This window comes from Agelaius tricolor, unplaced genomic scaffold (assembly GCF_023055355.1).
Source record: "Agelaius tricolor isolate 1412-34295 unplaced genomic scaffold, bAgeTri1.0.p SCAF_20, whole genome shotgun sequence".
NCBI lineage: Eukaryota > Metazoa > Chordata > Aves > Passeriformes > Icteridae > Agelaius > Agelaius tricolor.
Window position 1 is genome coordinate 1973678 of NW_027269280.1, and position 18196 is coordinate 1991873.

Genomic DNA, 18196 nt, shown 5'->3' on the forward strand with positions numbered 1-18196 from the left:
GGTCCTGCTGTGGTGAGGCACCTGCTGCAGGCTTTGCAGCTGGGACCGGGCTGGGTTTGGCCAGGGCCGTTTGCCTGAGCCCCAGCATGGGCAGGGTGACTCCCACAGCTGCTTGGAGGGAGTGACTCTTCCAAAGTTCTCGTGTGCAAATCAGACTCTGTGTGGGTGCACAAGGCTCCAGTGAGGAGACTGCACACCTACAGCTGCATCAGTGATTTTGGGGACCAGCCAGCAGCGGGGGGATGGATGAGACTTTTGGAAACTCTCCACGGGGGTGGATGCGGGGGCAAAGCAGCAGGGCTCTGTGCCAGCCTTTGGTGAGACAATCCTTGGGAAACTCATCCTGCCCTGAGACAGTGTGAGAGGTGCCTGATGCTGGAGAGCTACGTGAGCTGGACCCTTTTCCCTGGAATGTTTCCCCAGGGTTTGCCAAGCCCCACTGGTTCTGCCAGGAGCCCAGACCCCAGCCCACCCCTACTCCCCAGGCCTGGGGCTTAGCTCCCTGTTTTAGGCAGCTAAACAGGGATTTTCTCTCTCCCTTACCCCCAAATAGCTAAAACTACCTGTTTTATCTGAGCCTCTGAAAATCCATCTCCTCATGCCCATCACTGTCAGGTACTTGGCTTGAGCAGCTCAGCCCCTGGTGTCGGCAGCACGCAGTGATCTGGATTTATTGGACTGTCAGTAACCCCCCTGAACAGCCTGGGCTCTGCAAGGAAGTGCTGTTTTACTGAAAATGTCATCTTTTATTTAGACTCCTGCTACAGCCAACCCATGTCTTTTTTTCAGGCCTGTTTCATTAGTAAGCACTGCACAGCCCCTGACACGTGTTCCTGGGTGGTTTTTGTGCCTTTAATAAGCACTAGGTAGCCTGGCCGGGGGCGGGAGGGGACGAGGAAGGGCTGCTCTGCGGCAGGGAGGGGAGGGAAGCGAGAGCACGACGAGGAGCCAAGGGCAGCTCCACTCTAATGATCACATGCTCGTCAAGAGATGAATCCTAGAAAGGGCATCATCTCTGCGTGCGTGCCGGTCTGCCCGCCCTCCTCCTCCTCCTCCTCCTCCTGCTCCTCCTGCTGCTCCTCCTGGCAGGGCAGCGGCGCAGAGGTACCGGGCACAGTCCCCCCGCCTGGCACAGGACGGGTCAGGGATCCGGGTCACTCCTGGGCACGGCTCGGATCCTTTAAAGCCATGATAACCCCAGTGCCGGTCCAGAGGCTGAGCTTCTGAACCTTTTCTCTCAGGCAGGGATGGGATTTGTGCCGGCTCCGTGGAGGTTTGAGGAGTGGTTTGAGCAGAGAGCCGCGACTTGTAACCGATGGCACAAGTAACTTTTTTCTTCCTGTCCCTTTTCCTCCCTGCAGAAGAAGGCGGAGGCTGCCCACCGGATCCTGGAAGGGCTGGGTCCGCAGGTGGAGCTGGTGAGTGTTGCCCGTGCTCGGGGAGCGGCTCCCGGGCCAGCCCGGAGCGATCGCTGTCCGTGTGTCTGTCGCAAGGAAACGCGCTGCCGGCCCGGAGCTCTCGCTGGCACAGCACCAAAGCAGGAAGCGAAGTGACTGAGACGAGTCCTGAAACGCAGGCAGACACATACACAGAGCCCTCCTCGCAGAGGTTTAACCCTTTGGCTCCCTCCTCCCACGCTGCAGTGGAGCTGGAGGGTGGAAGGGGCTCTGGCGCATTCTGCCTCCACTGGGGATGCTGAGGCTTCGTCTGCTGGTGGCAGACACAGCACCAGCACTGCGGGGCTGCTGCCTCTCAGCCAGCCTCGAGTGCTGTGTGGAGGGATGGGTGCTTGGACTCGCCTCTGTCCCACCCACTGAAAATGGAGGGGGATGCTCAAGGGTGCTCTGTGAGCTGCCACAACCTGCAGGTATCAGGACTTGCACACTTCCTATTGCACTCCCCCTCATGTACAGGGAAGCTGAGGAAACAGCTTAGGACAGATTGTCAGTTTGGGGCTTCTCCCTCATCTGGAAAAATCCATCTGTAGTCAAAGGACTGACTGCTGGAGGGGCAGCTGGAAACAACCCCTGGGGCTGAGTCCTGGAGAAAGGTGCCTGGGGAAGGTGCACTGGCAGTGATGCTGCTGGAAGGATCAGAGCCAGTCTGACAGGCAATCCCCTGCTTTGCACCAGCCTGGGGTGCAGTGGATGGAGTCTGTAGGAGATGGGAGCAGGCAGCTCAGGCTTCCACAGCTGTAATTTGCACTTGCCTTGTGGGGGTGGCACTAATTGCTGTCTTCCCCTGTGCATAAGGGAGAGGTCACACGTGACAAAGCCCACTTCCTTGCTGAGGAGGTAACACTCATAATTATTCCTCTGAGTCACCAGGGTCAAACCCTTTGCTCTTTCTGCTCTGAAGATTGGCAGTGCCCAGGGTTGGTGCTTCCTCATCCAAAAGATGTTGCATTTCCTTTTCTTCCTCCTCCTTTCTTTGTTTTTTTTTTCTTCACTCTGTTTTTCCTTTTTTTATTTTGTTGATGTTTTCTCCGTGGGTGTTGACACTGCACGGTGGGGGCTGTAACAGAGCCCAGTGCAAACCTTTCCTCTGTCTCTGTGCCTTACTCATCAGAGCGCAGGGGAAAAGGGGAAACCTCACTGAGAGAACCCAGCTGGGCTCTGTGTGCATCCTGCAGACTTGTCTGGTCCATCTGCCATGGGAGAGGCACTTCCTATGGCCCAGCCCTCACGCTGTGTTGGGCACAGCAGTGCCCAGGGCCTGCCAACAGCCTACGAGAGACAAGATGAATGGTCACAGCTTCTTCTGAGCTGGAAAGGAAGCAGCTCCAGGAAGAAGAGCATGCTGTGCCTGATGCTCATGCCTCCCCACCATGTCACACACACCACATGCTCCAGCCTTGGAGCTGCCCCAGCCCATGGGTCTCCTGCAGGGAGGTTGAGCATCCTGGTGCCAATCCAGTCTGTGCAGGGAGAGGTGTGGCTGTCACCAGCAGGGCTGTGTGTTGCTGTCAGCTCTGCTGGGATGTCCTGTTCTGGCTGTTCAGAGGGCTCTGGTGGGTGCCTTTGGAGCAGTGGTGGTGCTGGATGCACGCTGGCTCAGGAATGAGCAGCATGCTGGAGCTCATGGGGTGGGATGGGAGGTTGTGGTGGGAATTGGTCAGGCATGGCACAGTACGGGTGTGCTGGCAGGCAGGAGCAGGAGGCCAAGGATTTCTGGGAAGCAGGGATCCAGTTTGGGTCCTGGGAAGCTGGTGCTCCTGTCTGGGTCAGGAGGAGGTTGTGACTCAGTAAACCAGGGCTCTGCTCATGTCATCCCTGCAGTGTAGTGGTACCATTTAAAAAATGTCTGCATGTTTTCCCCGGGAGAAATGGTTTTGAGATGCATAATCTGAACCCTGCAGTGTCTAGAAAGCAATTGAGACCTTTCTGGTTTATTTCTAAAGAGCTTTCAGTAAATACAAGGCTTTTCCAGTAATAGCTTTGCATTGCAATTATGTTTTTCTAAAATGTCATTCTCCAGAGAAATGTATTACATGTTCCTAACCCTGGAGGAACACTGGGTGTGTTTTGAACATCACCTTACCTATCTGACCTGTGAGCTGTACTTCTGCTTACTTACTGAGAAAGGTTGAATTAGGAGTTGTTGGTGGCTCTGAGGGAAGATGCTGTTTTTCAGTCCCTGCCCTGCTGAGAATAAAGTTTCTTTAAGTATTTAGTCTGTAAGTTCTCTGTGGGTGAGTAGAACTTGTCTCCTGGGTTTCCTCCACTGCTGAGGCTATTTTGCAGATAGAAATCTCTTTGAGGTGCTGGTGTCATGTGGATCTTGGGTTCTGGTCCCAGAATTTCATATTTCGGAGTGTTTGGACATTTCTTTTAAAATTATGTGCTCTTGCCTGCTGACACTTAACTTTTCTAGCTAAGACTCTTTAAGTGTTCATATCATTTATAGGTTGTAGTTGAGAGGAGTCATTAGCTTTTAGTCAGCTGGTTGGCATCAGGGCATCTGTGATGTTCATGTGCACATGAGCATTTTCTAACCCAGGTCCAAACCAAAATGTTAATTGCACTGCTTCTCCCAGGAGGAAGGTCTGTGTGACCTGCGACACGGAAGCTTCTTTGCTTTGATATTTATGATCAAGGAGGGAAGAGAGATGATCATTCTTCAGTGTTTCCAGTTCCTGCAGTCCTCTTCCAGAAGACAGTCACTGGTCAAAGCCTCCCAGCTTTCCAGGGTGACTGAGGATGTGATGCTCTGGAGCTGTGGCTGTTTCTCCTGCCTCTGGAGCTACGTGATGAGACGGATGTTCTGTGTTCCTCTGAGCTTTCCAAGCATGAAGTGCACAGCCAGCTCTGAGCCTGGAGCACACCAGCAGATCTGAGAGGATTCCTGATAGAAGCACCCCTGGGGAAGGGATACCACTGAGAATGTCTTCTTCACCAGGATCTGCTCATCCCTCTCATCTGCCCTGGCTCTGCCAGCACACGGTGGCCAGGTGTCCCCTGGCAGGTGTCCCCTGGCAGGCCTGCAGCCCTCACCCCCTCTCCAGGTGATGGGTGTGTGGATGGCTGTCAGCACTCCTGGAACACAGGGGTTCATCTCCTGTGCCTGTCTGCCTGGGGATTACGTGCCTCTGCCTGCCCCTGCTGCCCAGGATTACGTGTGCTTTCACACAGGAGAGGGACACGTCCAAGGGCAGCCAGAAAGAGAGGCTGATGGCCTGCTGGTGATGGAGTAGGGATAGCTACACCCAGTCTCTGTTCTGTGAGGATTGATGTGGCTGTCCTGTGTGGCAGCAGAGTGGTGAAGCAGAATCTGTGTTTTAAAGAGAAGTAGAAACAGGCTGTGTGGAAAAACAAGCTTCTGTGCCAAGCACCTGTGATGGTGATAGGGAGATAGCACAGAGGATGTGGGAGTAACACCTTCTTCAAACTGGAGGGGAAAAGGACCCATCTTTGTTTACGCGTCCTGTCGCCTCCAGTGCTGCTCACCTGGTTGAGCAGATGCTCAGCACATGTTTTGCTCTTTTCCTGTGTTTAATCTGGGGTGAAATCAGGTAGACCCAGAGCACAGCCTCAGCCCTATCAACCACAGGAGGAGGGTGAGCTGGTGTGTGTATCCATGGTCAGGATGCTACCTTCAACCAGGCCATCCCATGTCCTTCTGCCTGTGCTGGTCACAGATGTGAGATGCTCACAGCTGGTTTGGGGAAGGTTTGTGGATGAACTGCTTCAGTACTGGGTGATGTTTTTGTGGTCAGACCTGAGCTGTGCTCTTTAGGTGATGGTTGGGCTGTGGCAAGCTTTTGGTTATCCCAGTCTTGGACATGTTCACAGCAGCTTAAGACAATGAATAGAAGTGTTGAAGGGCTTAATCCTGAGCACCCTGTCGTCCTGCTGATGTGGACACAATCGGTGGCAGCCCCTGGAGTGTGTGCTGAGCTGGGTGGGATTGAGCCTGGTCTCTGGCATCTCTCCCTTCCAGAGGTGGGACCCTCCAGATTCCCAAGGATAAATCCCTGGGAAGGCAGAGGTGGCAGGGCAGTGACCAGGGATGGATCCAACTCTCCTGACTCCGCATGGAGCTCCCTGCCATATCCCCACTGAGGGTGTGGGGTGCAGAGCAACCCTGGGGAAAGCACAGATCTGATGGCCAGATGAGCATCGCTGTACTCAGGTGTGCTGGGGGACCTGGCAGCGCTGGAAGCCCCGGGGGCAAAGTCTTGTCCTGCCCGCAGTTGCCTGTGCCTGGCTCGCTGGGCGGGCTCAGGCAGGCTTTTAGCGCGTAGACATAACAACTCGCAGCTCACAGACTGTCTCTCCCCGCTCGCCGAGCCCCGCTTTCCCCTCGCCTCCCCCGTGTCATATGTTGCGAGGCGCAGTGCGTTTTTTAATCGGTGAATAACAGCGCGTCCCCGCCGCGCTGATCCGAGCCCAGCCCGGGCGCTGCCCGCGCTCCCTCCCCCGGGCTCCGCCGGGATGCACCGGGATGCACCGGGATGCAGCGGGACTCGAGCGGCGCTGCCGGCAGCCAGCAGCCTCCAGTACGGCCGGGAGAGGGGCTGGGACACGGGCTGGGTGTCTGCACCGAGGCAGCGGCGCTGCTGATGGGTTTAAGTTCCTAAATGTCAGACCGTACCATTTATGCCTTCGTTTCTCTTATTTGTTTCAGCCGTTATACAACCAGCCTTCAGACACCAGGCAGTACCATGAGAACATTAAAATGTAAGTATGTGGCGATGAAGCTGTTTGAAACGTCAGGTTGGGCAGTGGTGTGGAGCAGGAGGGGTGCCAGCTTGCTCCCAGACCCCAGTTAAAGCTGCTGAGGAATTGTGAGCATCCTGTTAGAGCTGCTCTGCGTGCCTGAAGCACAAACCGGCTCCAGGAGCTCAGCAGTCAGGAGCTGTAGCTGAAGGTGGATGCTGAAGGTGCTGTTTGATTTTTCTCAGGGTGGGGTGGATGTGGGTCCTTGATGTTTTCCCAGACAACACTTACCTTAAGTGCTTTCTTCTGTGTTTCTCCTGTACTGAAATATGAAATCAGCTGCCTGTGTGTGTGTGTGTGTTTGCATGCAAGAAAGATGAGGTAAAATGAAAAGTTGCAATTACAATTAGATTTTCATGAAGGACCTCTTGAATGTCTAATAACAACTGGTTATTTCAAAGATACTTACTGAGACTTAGCAATCATCTAATTTGACTTATCACCTCAATACATGATTTAATCATCAGCATGTGTTTAATAACCACAGTGACTTCCTGAACATAGAAGAACTATAACAGCTAATGAGAATAGCGATAATTGTGATTATTGTTGGAAATTTAAATAGTCAAACCAGATCTGAAACTTTTTATCTGCCTTGAATGAACTGATGATTGCTCTGAGCTGCCTGCAGCGAGTCTATTTTGGTACCAGCTCGGTCAGCTGGTGATAATCATCTTTAATAATCTATTAACAAAAGTTAATAATCTCTTGCTTTTCAGCGGTATGTTAATTGATCCCGGGGGTTTATAAGGGAAGAGTTCCCATACCTTTGCTCTAGGGGAGCATGGCAGGAGGTGGCAATGTTTAGGGGCTCTCTGTCCCCAAGGGCTGCAGGGAGGAGGGTTTGGTGATGTGACCCTGCTGCTCACTGCCAGGCCCTGCTCTGTTCCTGCTCCACCCAGAGCTTCCTGTGCCATCCCAGCAGTGCACTCCCTGCAGAACCTTCCAGCCCAGTGTCACCCCCAGCCCCTCAGTTCCCACAGGGCATAGGGGGTCCCTGTCACTTCAGGGGGTCCCTGTCACTTCAGGGGGTCCCTGTCACTTCAGGGGGTCCCTGTCGCTTCTGGGGGTCCCTGTCGCTTCTGGGGGTCCCTGTCAGTTCAGGGGGTCCCTGTCAGTTCAGGGTGTCCCTGTCACTTCTGGGGGTGCCTGTCAGTTCAGGAGGCTGATGAGTGATAGCCCATCTTGTGTGGCCCCAGGATGTGCTCTGTGCATTGCTGGTGATGCTCACCCCCAGCTCTGATGGGCTGTGGAAGTCACCAGCTCTCGGGGATGCCTTGAGGGGCCCCACAGCCATCCCAGGGCAGGTGCTGAAGGTGGCAATTTCAAGCTGATCGCTAGTGTTGTCCTTGAAAGAACGAGTTAAAAGTAGATGCAGATACTTCACCCACTCTCCACTCCCCTGCCAATATTTGTGGGTTTGTGATCACATTTTCCTGTGATTTAAACCATTTCCTGTCCTGGGTTGCTGCCTGAAAGACGGGCACAAACAAGAGGGAACTGACTGCGCAGGTCAGGAGTAAAACTGTTGGTGAGAGGTGAAGCCCCATCAAACCAGGCAGCAGGGCAGATGTTCCCTTCTATCCCTGCCTCTGCAGGGTTATCCCCACCCCAGACAGTGACTATCCCCACGTGGCTGTAGCTGTGGCAGGGACACACCAAGGAGAGGTTGGAACAGGCAGGCTTGGGGTTAATGTTCGCTGTGATTAATGCTGCAAAAATACGGGAAGGAAACCACACATTTTAATGAAAAGCCTCCGTCTCCTCCTTCCAGAAACCTGGCAATTAGCTGCCTTCAGCTGGTTATTGATGCCAGCCGAGCACAGTCACAGATCTGGGTCAGTGAAAGGCCCCTGAGCAATCTGGGCTCCAGATGTTGCCTGGTTTTGGCTGTGGGTCTGTCTTGGAGGTCCTTGGGTCTGGTCTGCACTTTGCTACTTGTTGGTGGACACGCAGAGAAATCTCTGTGTCTTTTCTCCCATCTCCCTGTCCGTGCTGAACCTTAAAGGACATTTTGATGCTTGGGAGGCAGATAGAAAATCAAGATTTTGGTGATTCTTCCAAAAAAATGATTAGGGTCCTTTGACCAAGAGCAAAAGATATCAGACTCCTCTGTTTTGACTGAGTTATGCTTGGATGTTCACATCTGATCTACAATTTTTCCACAAGCTGAATTTGAAGATATTTTTTGTCTTTTCCTTGTTCTTAATATCTTTGTGCCTTTCTGCTCCAGAAGAGCAGCTTCTGCTCCATAGCCTGGAGGTGGCTGTTTCCATAGAGGATGGAGTAAATCCTCAGGGTGCTGGGAGATACCAGCCAGATGCATTAGAACATCAGGACAGCTGCCAGGACACCACAGGTTATATTCTGCCAAGGTGTAATTGGATGCAGATTCTCCAGAACAGCTTCGCCCTATGCAGATTTAACCATGATGAAAAAGCCTTTTGGCAGATTGCTGGAAAATCATCTGGGTTGTGATTCTGTCCACAAATCCTCACTGCATCCTGGCTGTGTTGAACTGCCCCTATGTGAAGCTGGTTTGGAGTCTCATGGGCACAAAATGGCCAGGCTGTATTGTCACAAATACCTTTGATAGCTTTTTTTTGTTTGCTTTGTTTTTAAACGCTTCTTAGTGTGAATTTTTTATTCTCAGTTGAATGTTTGCAAGTGTCAGTGGGAAGGCATTTGAATATCAGAAAGCCAGGATTCCTCGATTTCTCCACAGCTATACTCTGTGCCTTGCAACACTCATTTAATTCTCCCTTCTTGTTTGCTTTGCTTTTCAGCTGGGATGAGTCACGTATGCTAATAGAGCTGGCTGGGGACTTACCGGGAGAATTTCTACTCTTACTGAAATGTTACCGGTCTCTTATATTCATGGAGTTTTATGGCCTGTCTCCTATTCAGTGCAGTTAAAATTAATTTCATGCCCCAGTTCATTCCAGTGTTTGCAGCTTCAAAAGCTTTTAAGTCCTATTTAGCTGCCTGACTGTGCTCCGTTCCTCGCCTGCACGGTCCCTTTGGTTCACCTGTGAGTGCAGGCTTCGAGCAAACATGGTTAATTTTGTATGCTACATCTGCTGTGGGATCCAAGGCACCCTTGAGTGGTTTGTTCCAAAGCCTTGACCTACCTTTGATGGGACCGTGTCCTTTCTGTTTTCAATTCCTGCATTGTTGGAGAGAAGGGCTCTGCCACCCCCTCATGAAGAAAGAGGAGGGTAAGAGGGCATTTAGTGCCCTCATTTCATAGGGATGGGGTGAGCTTTGCCCCTGTGGTTTTTCAAGGTGAGAATTTTTTGGCTTTGCAGCAGACTGAAAAGTTTATCCAAGATGCATCACAGCCCTGAGCACAGCTGGAAACCACTCGAGTGATTCTGCATCAGTTGAGAAGGCTACAAAAGACCCTTTTCCTACATCTTGATGAAATACAACAAATGCAGAATATGTTGGTGCACCAGTGAAGCGCCAGTGCCTCTGGTCAAGGTCTTTATTTCAGGGCTTTGCCAGCTGGTTTGTACAAGGATGAGAGCTGCCCTTCCCACCCTGCCACTGCAGTGACTCTGCGCATTCCCCAGGCTCAGGCTCCAGAGATATTAACCTTCTTTCCTCCAAGCGTTTGAAAAATGACAAGATGTTGTTCACATGAGCAGGATCAATTACCTGCTGTCTGTCTGAAGAGATATTCTCCAAGGGGGCCTTCCTCTCTAGGCAGGAGATTCCTGCTCGGTCAGCCATGAAAAACACCCGGCAGGACTCTCCTCCCCCTTCCCAAAGCAGTCATCTTGCCATCATATTCTGTGAGACTTGTATCTGAAAGCAAAATGTGAGCTTCCCTGAGCCTTGAAAAAGCAGACAAAAAGCAAAGGGAATAGCCCAGAGGAAGTGCATGCAAGGTGCTGTTCACAGGGTTTGCTTTAAGCCTGCCCTTCAAGAACTTCTCCTTGCTTTACACTGAAATTCAGGAATGCTGGGGTGAAACCAGGCTGTGTCCCCTCAAGACGCTTAGAGAGGTGTTGGAGAACCTCTCTGAATGTACAGTTAAAGCAGATGGAGAGCTTGTTGTGATTTGGGTTTTCTCACGTGCCCAGATCCAGCAGCAGCAGAGCTGAGTGCACTGTTAATATTTGCACATCTGGGTTCCTGTCTGCAGCTGAGAGCTTCTTGGGGAGAGGGCAGGAAACCTGCCTCTGCAGAATCAAAATCTGAAGTCAGGATTTTCACAGAGGTTTCAGGGCTTCTGAATCTCTTTTTGTTTTCTAAGTGCCCCCCCAAAAGAGCAGAACAGCTGTCTTCTGAAAATCTCAAACTGTGGCTTTCCAAATCACTTTTCACATTGGGAAATTTAAGTCATCTTTTCATTACTTGCTGTTTAGGGGATTTAGTAGCACTGGATTGCCTCTAAATTCATAGTTGAAGCCTGACATGTAACACAAATGTTCTTTCAAACCCTGTCATTACTAATGCATTCTCTTTAGGTCTTTTTATTAGTGCTTGTAGACATTTTCCTCATTAGAAATTCACCTAGCAGCTCCCTGCTCATCCCATTCAAGGTTTCTCATCTCTTTTATTCTCTATTGGCATGCACCAAGGCAGCAGATTACCTAGTGATGAATTACTAAATGATGGAGACACACACTGCTACCTTCTGCTTCTTCCTCTTGCCAGTAAAAAGCCAATACTGGTTTGGGGGGGGGAGTAACTTGCAACACTTGGGCTTATGTTGTCAGTTTGGGCTTCAGGGCATGGCAGAGGTGTTTCTGGGCACCAGCAGCCTCCTGGTACATCCAGAGTTACAAACCTCTGCCACTTCACCCTCAGAGGCACTGATGGTGCTGGGGGTTTAGTCCATCCCAGTGCCCAAGGGCTCTGGGGTAAATAACTAAAGATCTGCTTTGCTTTTCTTCCCCAGAAAGTGTTTCTAAATATTGCAAGGAGCTGCTCTGAACAGCTGGCTTTCCAGCAGCGTGCCCTGCCTTGGGGTTAGTGGGTTACAGTGTGTTAGCAGCTGGAGCTGTGGCTGCAGCCATTTCAGAGCAAGCAGGGAATGAGTGCAGTGACCTGTGAGCAGGGTGAGCTGCTCCCTGCCCTCGCCGTGGGAGTCCTGTGCCTGCAGGGAGCCAGTGACTGCCCTGAGCTGCAGCTGGGGATCCTGGCACCAGCCCTGCACACAAGCAGGCGTGGCAGAGGGGAGGACAGAGCTGTTTGGGTCTCCATTGCCTCTAGGAGAGTGTTCTTGCTGTGCTCCTCAGGTCTCCTGGTTTGGAGATCTCTCATCTCCCTGTGCTTTGTTTGGCTGGAGCTTCCTCGGTTTCCTACCCTTGCCTGTGTGATCCATCTTGCTGTACAATGGCTTTGCCAGCTGCTCGCTGCCTCCTTCCCATCACTCTTTGAGTTTTGTCCCTACTTTGTTTGCTCTGGCTGATGAAAGACGTTCCTGTGTAATTAAATACCCCTGATTAGCTTTGCTCAAATAGCAAACTTCCTTTCATCTCGTCTCGCACCAGTTGAAGGTCTCCCCAGGCTTGGCCAGGTGTGCTGCCGTGCATCAGCTCTTTGTGTCCTTTGGGAGCCTTTTCCAGGGCTTTGGCAGCTCCCCACGTGGGTGCACAGCAGCCCTGACACGCATGCGTGCACCCACATCCTTTTAACATCAGCCCCAGGAAGGACCCGTGTGGACCTGGGCCAGGTGGCTCAAAAGTCAGAGGTTCAGGTTCTCTCCTTGACTGGCTCCATTGTGAAAGACACCAAGCAAAAGCAACCTTGGGCCAAGCCAGTGAAGGTGGAAGCAGCTGCCTGCCCCAGGGCTGGCTTTGCTGTGCTGGCAGTGGGAGATGGGTTTCACCTGGCGGTTTGGGGACTGGCTCTGAGAGCTGTGCTCCTGTGTAGAGCTCACCAGTCAGTGGGGCAGGGGGGAGAGGATGAGTTCTGCAGCACAGGGAGGTCAGGAGTGGAGATGGGCTCCATCCACAGATGAATTGTTGACCACAAGGATGGGGATGTGCCATCTGGCAGCCTCTGAACACCAGCTCACCAGAAGCTGGGGGGTTCTGTGTCTGTCCCAGCCTGCCCATTCCTTAGGGACACTGCTGAGGATAAGGCAGGGAGCTCACACGTCCTCCCCACCCGGTGTGGTGTGACAGGCCAGCCCAGCAATACTTTCAACTGCCCACAAGAGTCACTGTTGCTTTATCTAAGGAGCACCCATTCCTCCTGCCTGGGAGCTGCCTGATTTCTTCACCCCCATGCAGTTCAGGTCTCCATCCTTGATGCTTTCCCCAGCAAACCGCAGGACTCGGGCAGGGGAGGAGGAGAAGGGAGGAGGGCTGGCACCTTGCAGGAGCAGCCCTTGCCATGTGCCACTCCTCAGTGGTTGTTTCCATGCCCAGCTCCCAGCAGACAGCCCTCACCTTCCTCCCTGTGCACAGCAGTCGTGCTGGGCTGGCTGATTTGCCCAGGGAGCACAGCGTGTGCTTGGGAGACACATGGCCCGAATTAACCTCGCTGCAAATGGTTTCTAAGTAACAGCAGTACGTGTAGCAAGATAAACTGTGAAGCCTATTTATATTTACCAAGATTGTATTAACCTTTGAAAGGTTGACCTTATGCAAAAACAAAACAAAACGAAAAGATAAAGTGGCAAAAACATTCAGGGCATGAGGGGGTTTGTTGTTGTTGTAATCCTTTCACTCTTTGATTACTTCAGCCTTGGTGGTGGTAAACATACACTGGCTTTCAAGGCATTTCTGATTTTTGCAGCTGCAGAGCCATTAAGCCTTTGCCTGTATTCGCACTTTCAAGGTCAGCCATGATGCACAACTCAAGGCAACCCATCAGCTGCGTAAGAGCTGCTGATTTCCGGCATTTGCTCTCCTGTTTTCTAAGAACTTGTGCAGCAGATTCAGCAGGAGCAGCGTGTCAGAACCCCAGGATGCCCCTGGATGTCACCCATGGGGAGGGCAGGGCTTGATTTAGCTGGGCTGGCCCCAAGGGACAATCCAGGACCCATCTCGCACAGGATCATCATTAGCACTACCCCAAAGGTTCCCTTGTGCTGGAGCTTCCATTAGGATCAGGAATAAACAAACAAACAGGAATGTGTTTGTTGGGCACAGTGAGCCTTGCAAAGAGCTGAACCTTGGAAGGAAATCTGTCTGGCTGGGTCTCTGTGGGAGGGTTTGCTGCCCTCTGAGGCACCACACGGTGCTGGGGAAGTGGAGGAAAGCTCACAGTGTGTGCTGTGAAGGGATGCAGGAGCATGTGGAGAGCTGGGGCTGGCAAACCAGTGCTGGAGGGAGCTGTGGTTCCCAGGGCAGCCCTTGCTGTGGGGTCACTGTCATTCCTGTGAGTGCCCCTGCGTGGTTCAGTGGTGTAGCAAGAACAGAGTTTGAAAAGGGAAAAATGTTGATGCATTCTGCAATGTTCTCCATTCCTAAACTTAGCCAGGACTGTCCCCAGTTCTCTCTAGGTGATCTGGGCCCTCTGCCCCTTCCCAAACAATCCTGTTTGCTGCTCATTATGCTGAAGGATTTACAAGGGCAGGAGGGTGGCTTTTCCCTTCCTGCTAGCCACACAGGAGGGGAATGAGGAAGCAGCAAGGGTGTCTCTTCATTCGGCTAAATCCCACAGAACATGCCTACATGAGACTGCTAAGCTCCTGATCAGTAATTACACACTGCAGCTCTGCCTTTAATCAGGATAAAAGACTTAAGGAAACTCCTTTGCCCCTGGTCTCTACCTTTTACCTAGAGATTTTATTGCTGTGAATATTAGCAACAGGAACAGCCACCAGGAGCTCAGCTCTGGGGCTCATGCAGGCTCTGGGAGTTCCTGCAACCTTTTCAGCACTGTTCTGCTCCTGTGCTACTTCTCTTTGAGCAGTTCTTTCACGCTGCCTTTAGAAAGTAGAAAGAAGAAGAAAGTGAGGGGATGTCTGGGCAGAGACCAGGATGGTTGGGGTTGTGGTGGCCGGATTCCCCCTTGAGGTCCTAATTCTGCAAGTGGCTGAACTCTCCTGGCTGGTTGTTTGCAGCTCTGTCGGGCACAGCTCCAAGGAAGCAAGAGGTCAGGAGATAAGTGCTGCAAGCCCTGCTGTGATCCTGCCTCCTTATCAGGGCCTCAGAGCCCTTGGGGGAACGCGTGTGCTCTGACATCCCCATCGCTGCTGATCTGGGCACTGGGGTGCCCAGGGTGGTCTCTGCTCGGGGGTGCCACCTCCTGCCATGCAGAGCTTGGCCTGAGCCCCCCAGCTCTTGGGCACCCACTGGAGTTCTGCAGAACAGTGTGAAATCACTGAAGGACCAGCCTGACCCGTGGATAGATGCAGAGCTGAGTGTCTGCCCACGTGTGCTGCTGAGAACACGGGGAAGGTTTGCAGTGGGACTTTATTGATTTAGTTCTCAACTTTAGTCCTGGTTTGCCCACAGATGTGGGTGAAGTTCCTGGTCTCAGAGGGTTTGTTGGTCTTTCTCTAAGCTCCAGGTCTGAGATAAGAGCATTTGCTGTTCTCAAGTTGATGCAATTTCAAGTTAAGGTGGAAACTGTGCTGCACACTCTTTTGGGAGTGGGGAAAGCCAGGCTGTGTATTTCAGCCGCCTCGTTAATCAGATCTCATCTTTTTTTTCTCTCTCTCTTTACAGAAACCAGGCAATGCGGAAAAAGTTAATTTTATACTTTAAGAGGAGAAATCATGCGCGCAAACAGTGGGTAAGTGATTCCCTCAGACCTATTTCTATGTATAAAAGAGCGTAATTTATTATGTGAGAAAGAAAAGGATGATTTCCAGCAGAGAGGTGCTGGTACTCTGTACTTTGCCTGTTAAATTACTGTGGAATCTCTCCTGCTTAAAATAACATGTGAAGGAGAGGTCCCAGAGCCTGCTGCAGGCAGCACCTCCCTCTGCATGTGCCTCCCACAGAGCAAACACTTGGGGATGGCTTAATCACAGCAGAGCCCATCACTGATCTCAGAAAGCGTATTCACAGCATAAATGTCTGGTTTGTGAGTAATTGAACCCTAAGAGAGGTGTGAAACAAGCTGACTCTGCTTCGGGTAAATGGTCTGAAGGCTGCTCTGCCTCCTTCCAGCTGACCACAGAGCAATGTTCTAGGAATTTGTGGCTTAAAAACAAAATTCAAGCTCCGTGCCAGTTTGTTTCTAGGCAGCGTTGCCTGCAAGAGAGTTCCAGTGACCTTTAAGGACACAGGTCCTGGTTGGGTAAGGGGCAAGGCAGGGCTGATCATGAGGCTTCAAAGGCATTTGTTGCCAAGTCTGCAGTTCTTAGAGGAGAAAGTTCAAGTGGGTTTCACAGAATTTGTACATTTTTGGTGCTGACACTTGCAGTGGTTCCCAGCAGGAGCTGGAAGGCAAAGCCAGCACAGAAAGGGAAATGCCAGGAAAACCAGTGGCTCCCACCAGGCAGGTGGATTTTGCAGTGTCTTTCAGCGATGGGTGATTCAGCTCACAGGGCTTCACATTTCACAAGGAAAATGTAAATACTGTCTCCTGACTTGTGTTCTCTGTCCTGAGGCAGCTCAAGAACCAGTGTTAGTGTCTTGCATTGGCAATGGTGCAGGTTTTCTCAGCGTCTTTAGGGCTGCTTTTGGACAGAAGTGCCAAAACTGGGAGGAATTGTTGGAAAAATTCAAAATAACAAGCCTGGAAAGTGGTTTGAAGGCTGTACCTTTAAAAGTAACTTCCAATACATACATTTCTAAGGCAGATCTCACATTATTTTCTAATGTATTTTGAATAATTCTTTTCCTTCCTCGTGCTTTCTGTTTTCATGCTGTTTTCTACCAGCATTCCAAAAGCCACAGACCTTGCATTCCCAAAGAATGGTTGTGTCCCATTTGTGTCCAAATACGTGTTCACTTAGACTTGTTCATGATAAAGCTTCTACCAGGGCAAGAGGCCACGAGGCTTACAACTCCATCAGGATGTGGCATGGCAGTCGGATGATGCTCTGGGCACCTCCCCTCCTGCAGCTGAGGACTCTGCGTGGTGGGAAGTGGGTCAATATTCCCTTCCTCAAAAAAGGGATTGCAAAGCACCACGTGATTTTGTTGGAAGCAGGAGGGAAGTGCCCAGGAACTGCTTTCTGGTGGAAATGGCTGGTTACTGTGCTAAACCTGGAGTGAGTTGCTCTGTGTGAATATCAAGGAGCTGGGGGAAAAGGTTTAATTAGGCTGCAAGAGCACAGTTCCTAAAATACGACTTGCAGTAAAGTCGCCTGTCATGCAAAATAGGTGAATTTCTGCCAGCCAGTTTATTCAGTGTCCTTGAAAGGGGATTTTTCAGTTTAGGGAAGCATTTTGCCTATTCTACAAAATAGGCAACATACGGTTGCTGAATTTGCAAAGTGAATACATTTGCTGATTCTGTTTGCAAAATGGGTATGCTTAGCTATTTTTCTGCCTATTTTGTAGCAGACCCTATTTTTAGCAAAGCCCATCCACATGCCAGTGTTTCTTTCTGGCTCTTTTACTTTCTGGGGCATTGTTGCTGCCTGGGGCTGGCTGGAGCAGGGTCAGAGCAGGGTCCAGCCCCGAGAGCCCCATCCCAGAGGATCCACAGGGCTTCCTCCTGCCTGCACTGAGGTCAGCACAGCAGAAGACATGTAATTGCCACCAGGGTGATGATGCAGAGAGGGAATGGTGAAGGGAGCTGTTCTGGGTGCGAGAGGTTTGTCTCCATCAGCCAAGGGAAGAAAACCACGGGGCTTGCAGAGGAATTGGGCTGGTTCCTCCTGTCACCTTCGCTCTTCTCCTCCCTCCAGAGAGCTGCTCTGTTCCCTGGAGCTGTGGGAGGGCTGGGGCTTGGCACAGCCCACGAGCTGCCTTCAGCTACTACAGCAGCGTTACTATCCATCCATTTTTAGATCCCTGTCAGGTCCCATTGGGCTCGCTGTCACTTACTGGTGTGATGGAGAGGGGAGCAGAGGGGGCAGCCCTGCCAAAAGCCAGCACAGATGGTTGCTCAGGAGTGGACATGCTTGCTTAGAGCTGCTCAGAGGAAGCACAGAGAAGGAATAGATGCTTCTGTTCCTGAAGTGCCTGACCAGGAGCTTCTCCTGGTGGTGGAGCTGTGATGATCTGAGGAGTTTGCAGGGCTGTAGGATGTCTGTAATCTTGGCTTTTGAAGGATGCAGGAGATTGCAGGGAGCGTATGTCCCAGCTGGAGCAAAAAAGCACTGGATGGGGATGCTGCAGCCCAGCCCAGCTGAAGTTTGCATGGTTGGGAGTTCAGGAAATGCTCAGCCAGTTCATTGTGAAGCCATAGTCTGGAGGGCAGAGCTGTGCCAGGGGGAAGCTTTGGTACTGCTGCCCTGCTGCCAGGGTGTGAGCTCCTGGGGGATCAGCAGCATGACATTGATGTTGCTTTTTCCATCTTCAAATGCCAGTTCCTTAGAAGAGGAATTCTGGATAAAGCTTTTGTCGAGTTGTTCCAAGGAGTGGAAGAAAAGGAGGAAAAAGAGCCGCCCTGCTGGCTGTGAAGCAGCCAGGGCCGTGCCAGGTGGCTCTGCTGGGGTGGTGGCAATGTGGGACCCAGCACTGGCTCATTCCCACGGGGAATGACAAACCTTTCAAAGCCTCAAGGCTTGTCACCAGCCCGAGCCCTCGTGCTGGGCTCTCTCCCGGCCGTGCCGCGGGCTGGCAGCGCCGGGCACCAGCTTCACAAACTTCATGGGGTATTTTTAGCTTCTTCCCAAATGTGATGCTCTGAAAGCAGGAGGATGTAGCAGATTTGCTGGCAGGGTGGGAGCTCTCGTTTTCAGGGGGCTGATGGCATTGCTTTGGGAGAGGTGAAAAGCAGCAGCTGTGATTCTGCCAAGCTGCCGCAGGCTGTTGGTGTTACCTGTAGCTCCTCGCCCAAAGTGTGAGATACCCCATGTGGGCTTGCAGGGCATTTTAATTTCTGTTCTCCTTCCTTGTTTTTATCTTGTGGCTGTTTCCTTCAGCTCGTGGTGGAACCCCAGCACC

General features: G+C 51.7%; 1 protein-coding gene across 10 annotated transcripts in view; it reads left to right on the top strand.

The window, feature by feature from the left end:
- The window catches only part of NCOR2 (nuclear receptor corepressor 2), a 227685-nt gene that overhangs the window by 126859 nt on the left and 82630 nt on the right, over window positions 1–18196 (top strand). For 9 of the 10 annotated variants that reach the window (XM_071444960.1, XM_071444967.1, XM_071444966.1 and 6 more), the window contains exons 7-9: window positions 1362–1418; window positions 6127–6179; window positions 14855–14921. In XM_071444960.1, the coding sequence (XP_071301061.1) occupies window positions 1362–1418; window positions 6127–6179; window positions 14855–14921 (177 nt within the window). Of the gene's footprint in view, window positions 1–1361; window positions 1419–5839; window positions 5999–6126; window positions 6180–14854; window positions 14922–18196 lie in introns of those variants that run through there. The other variant, XM_071444963.1, reaches the window with a different exon arrangement.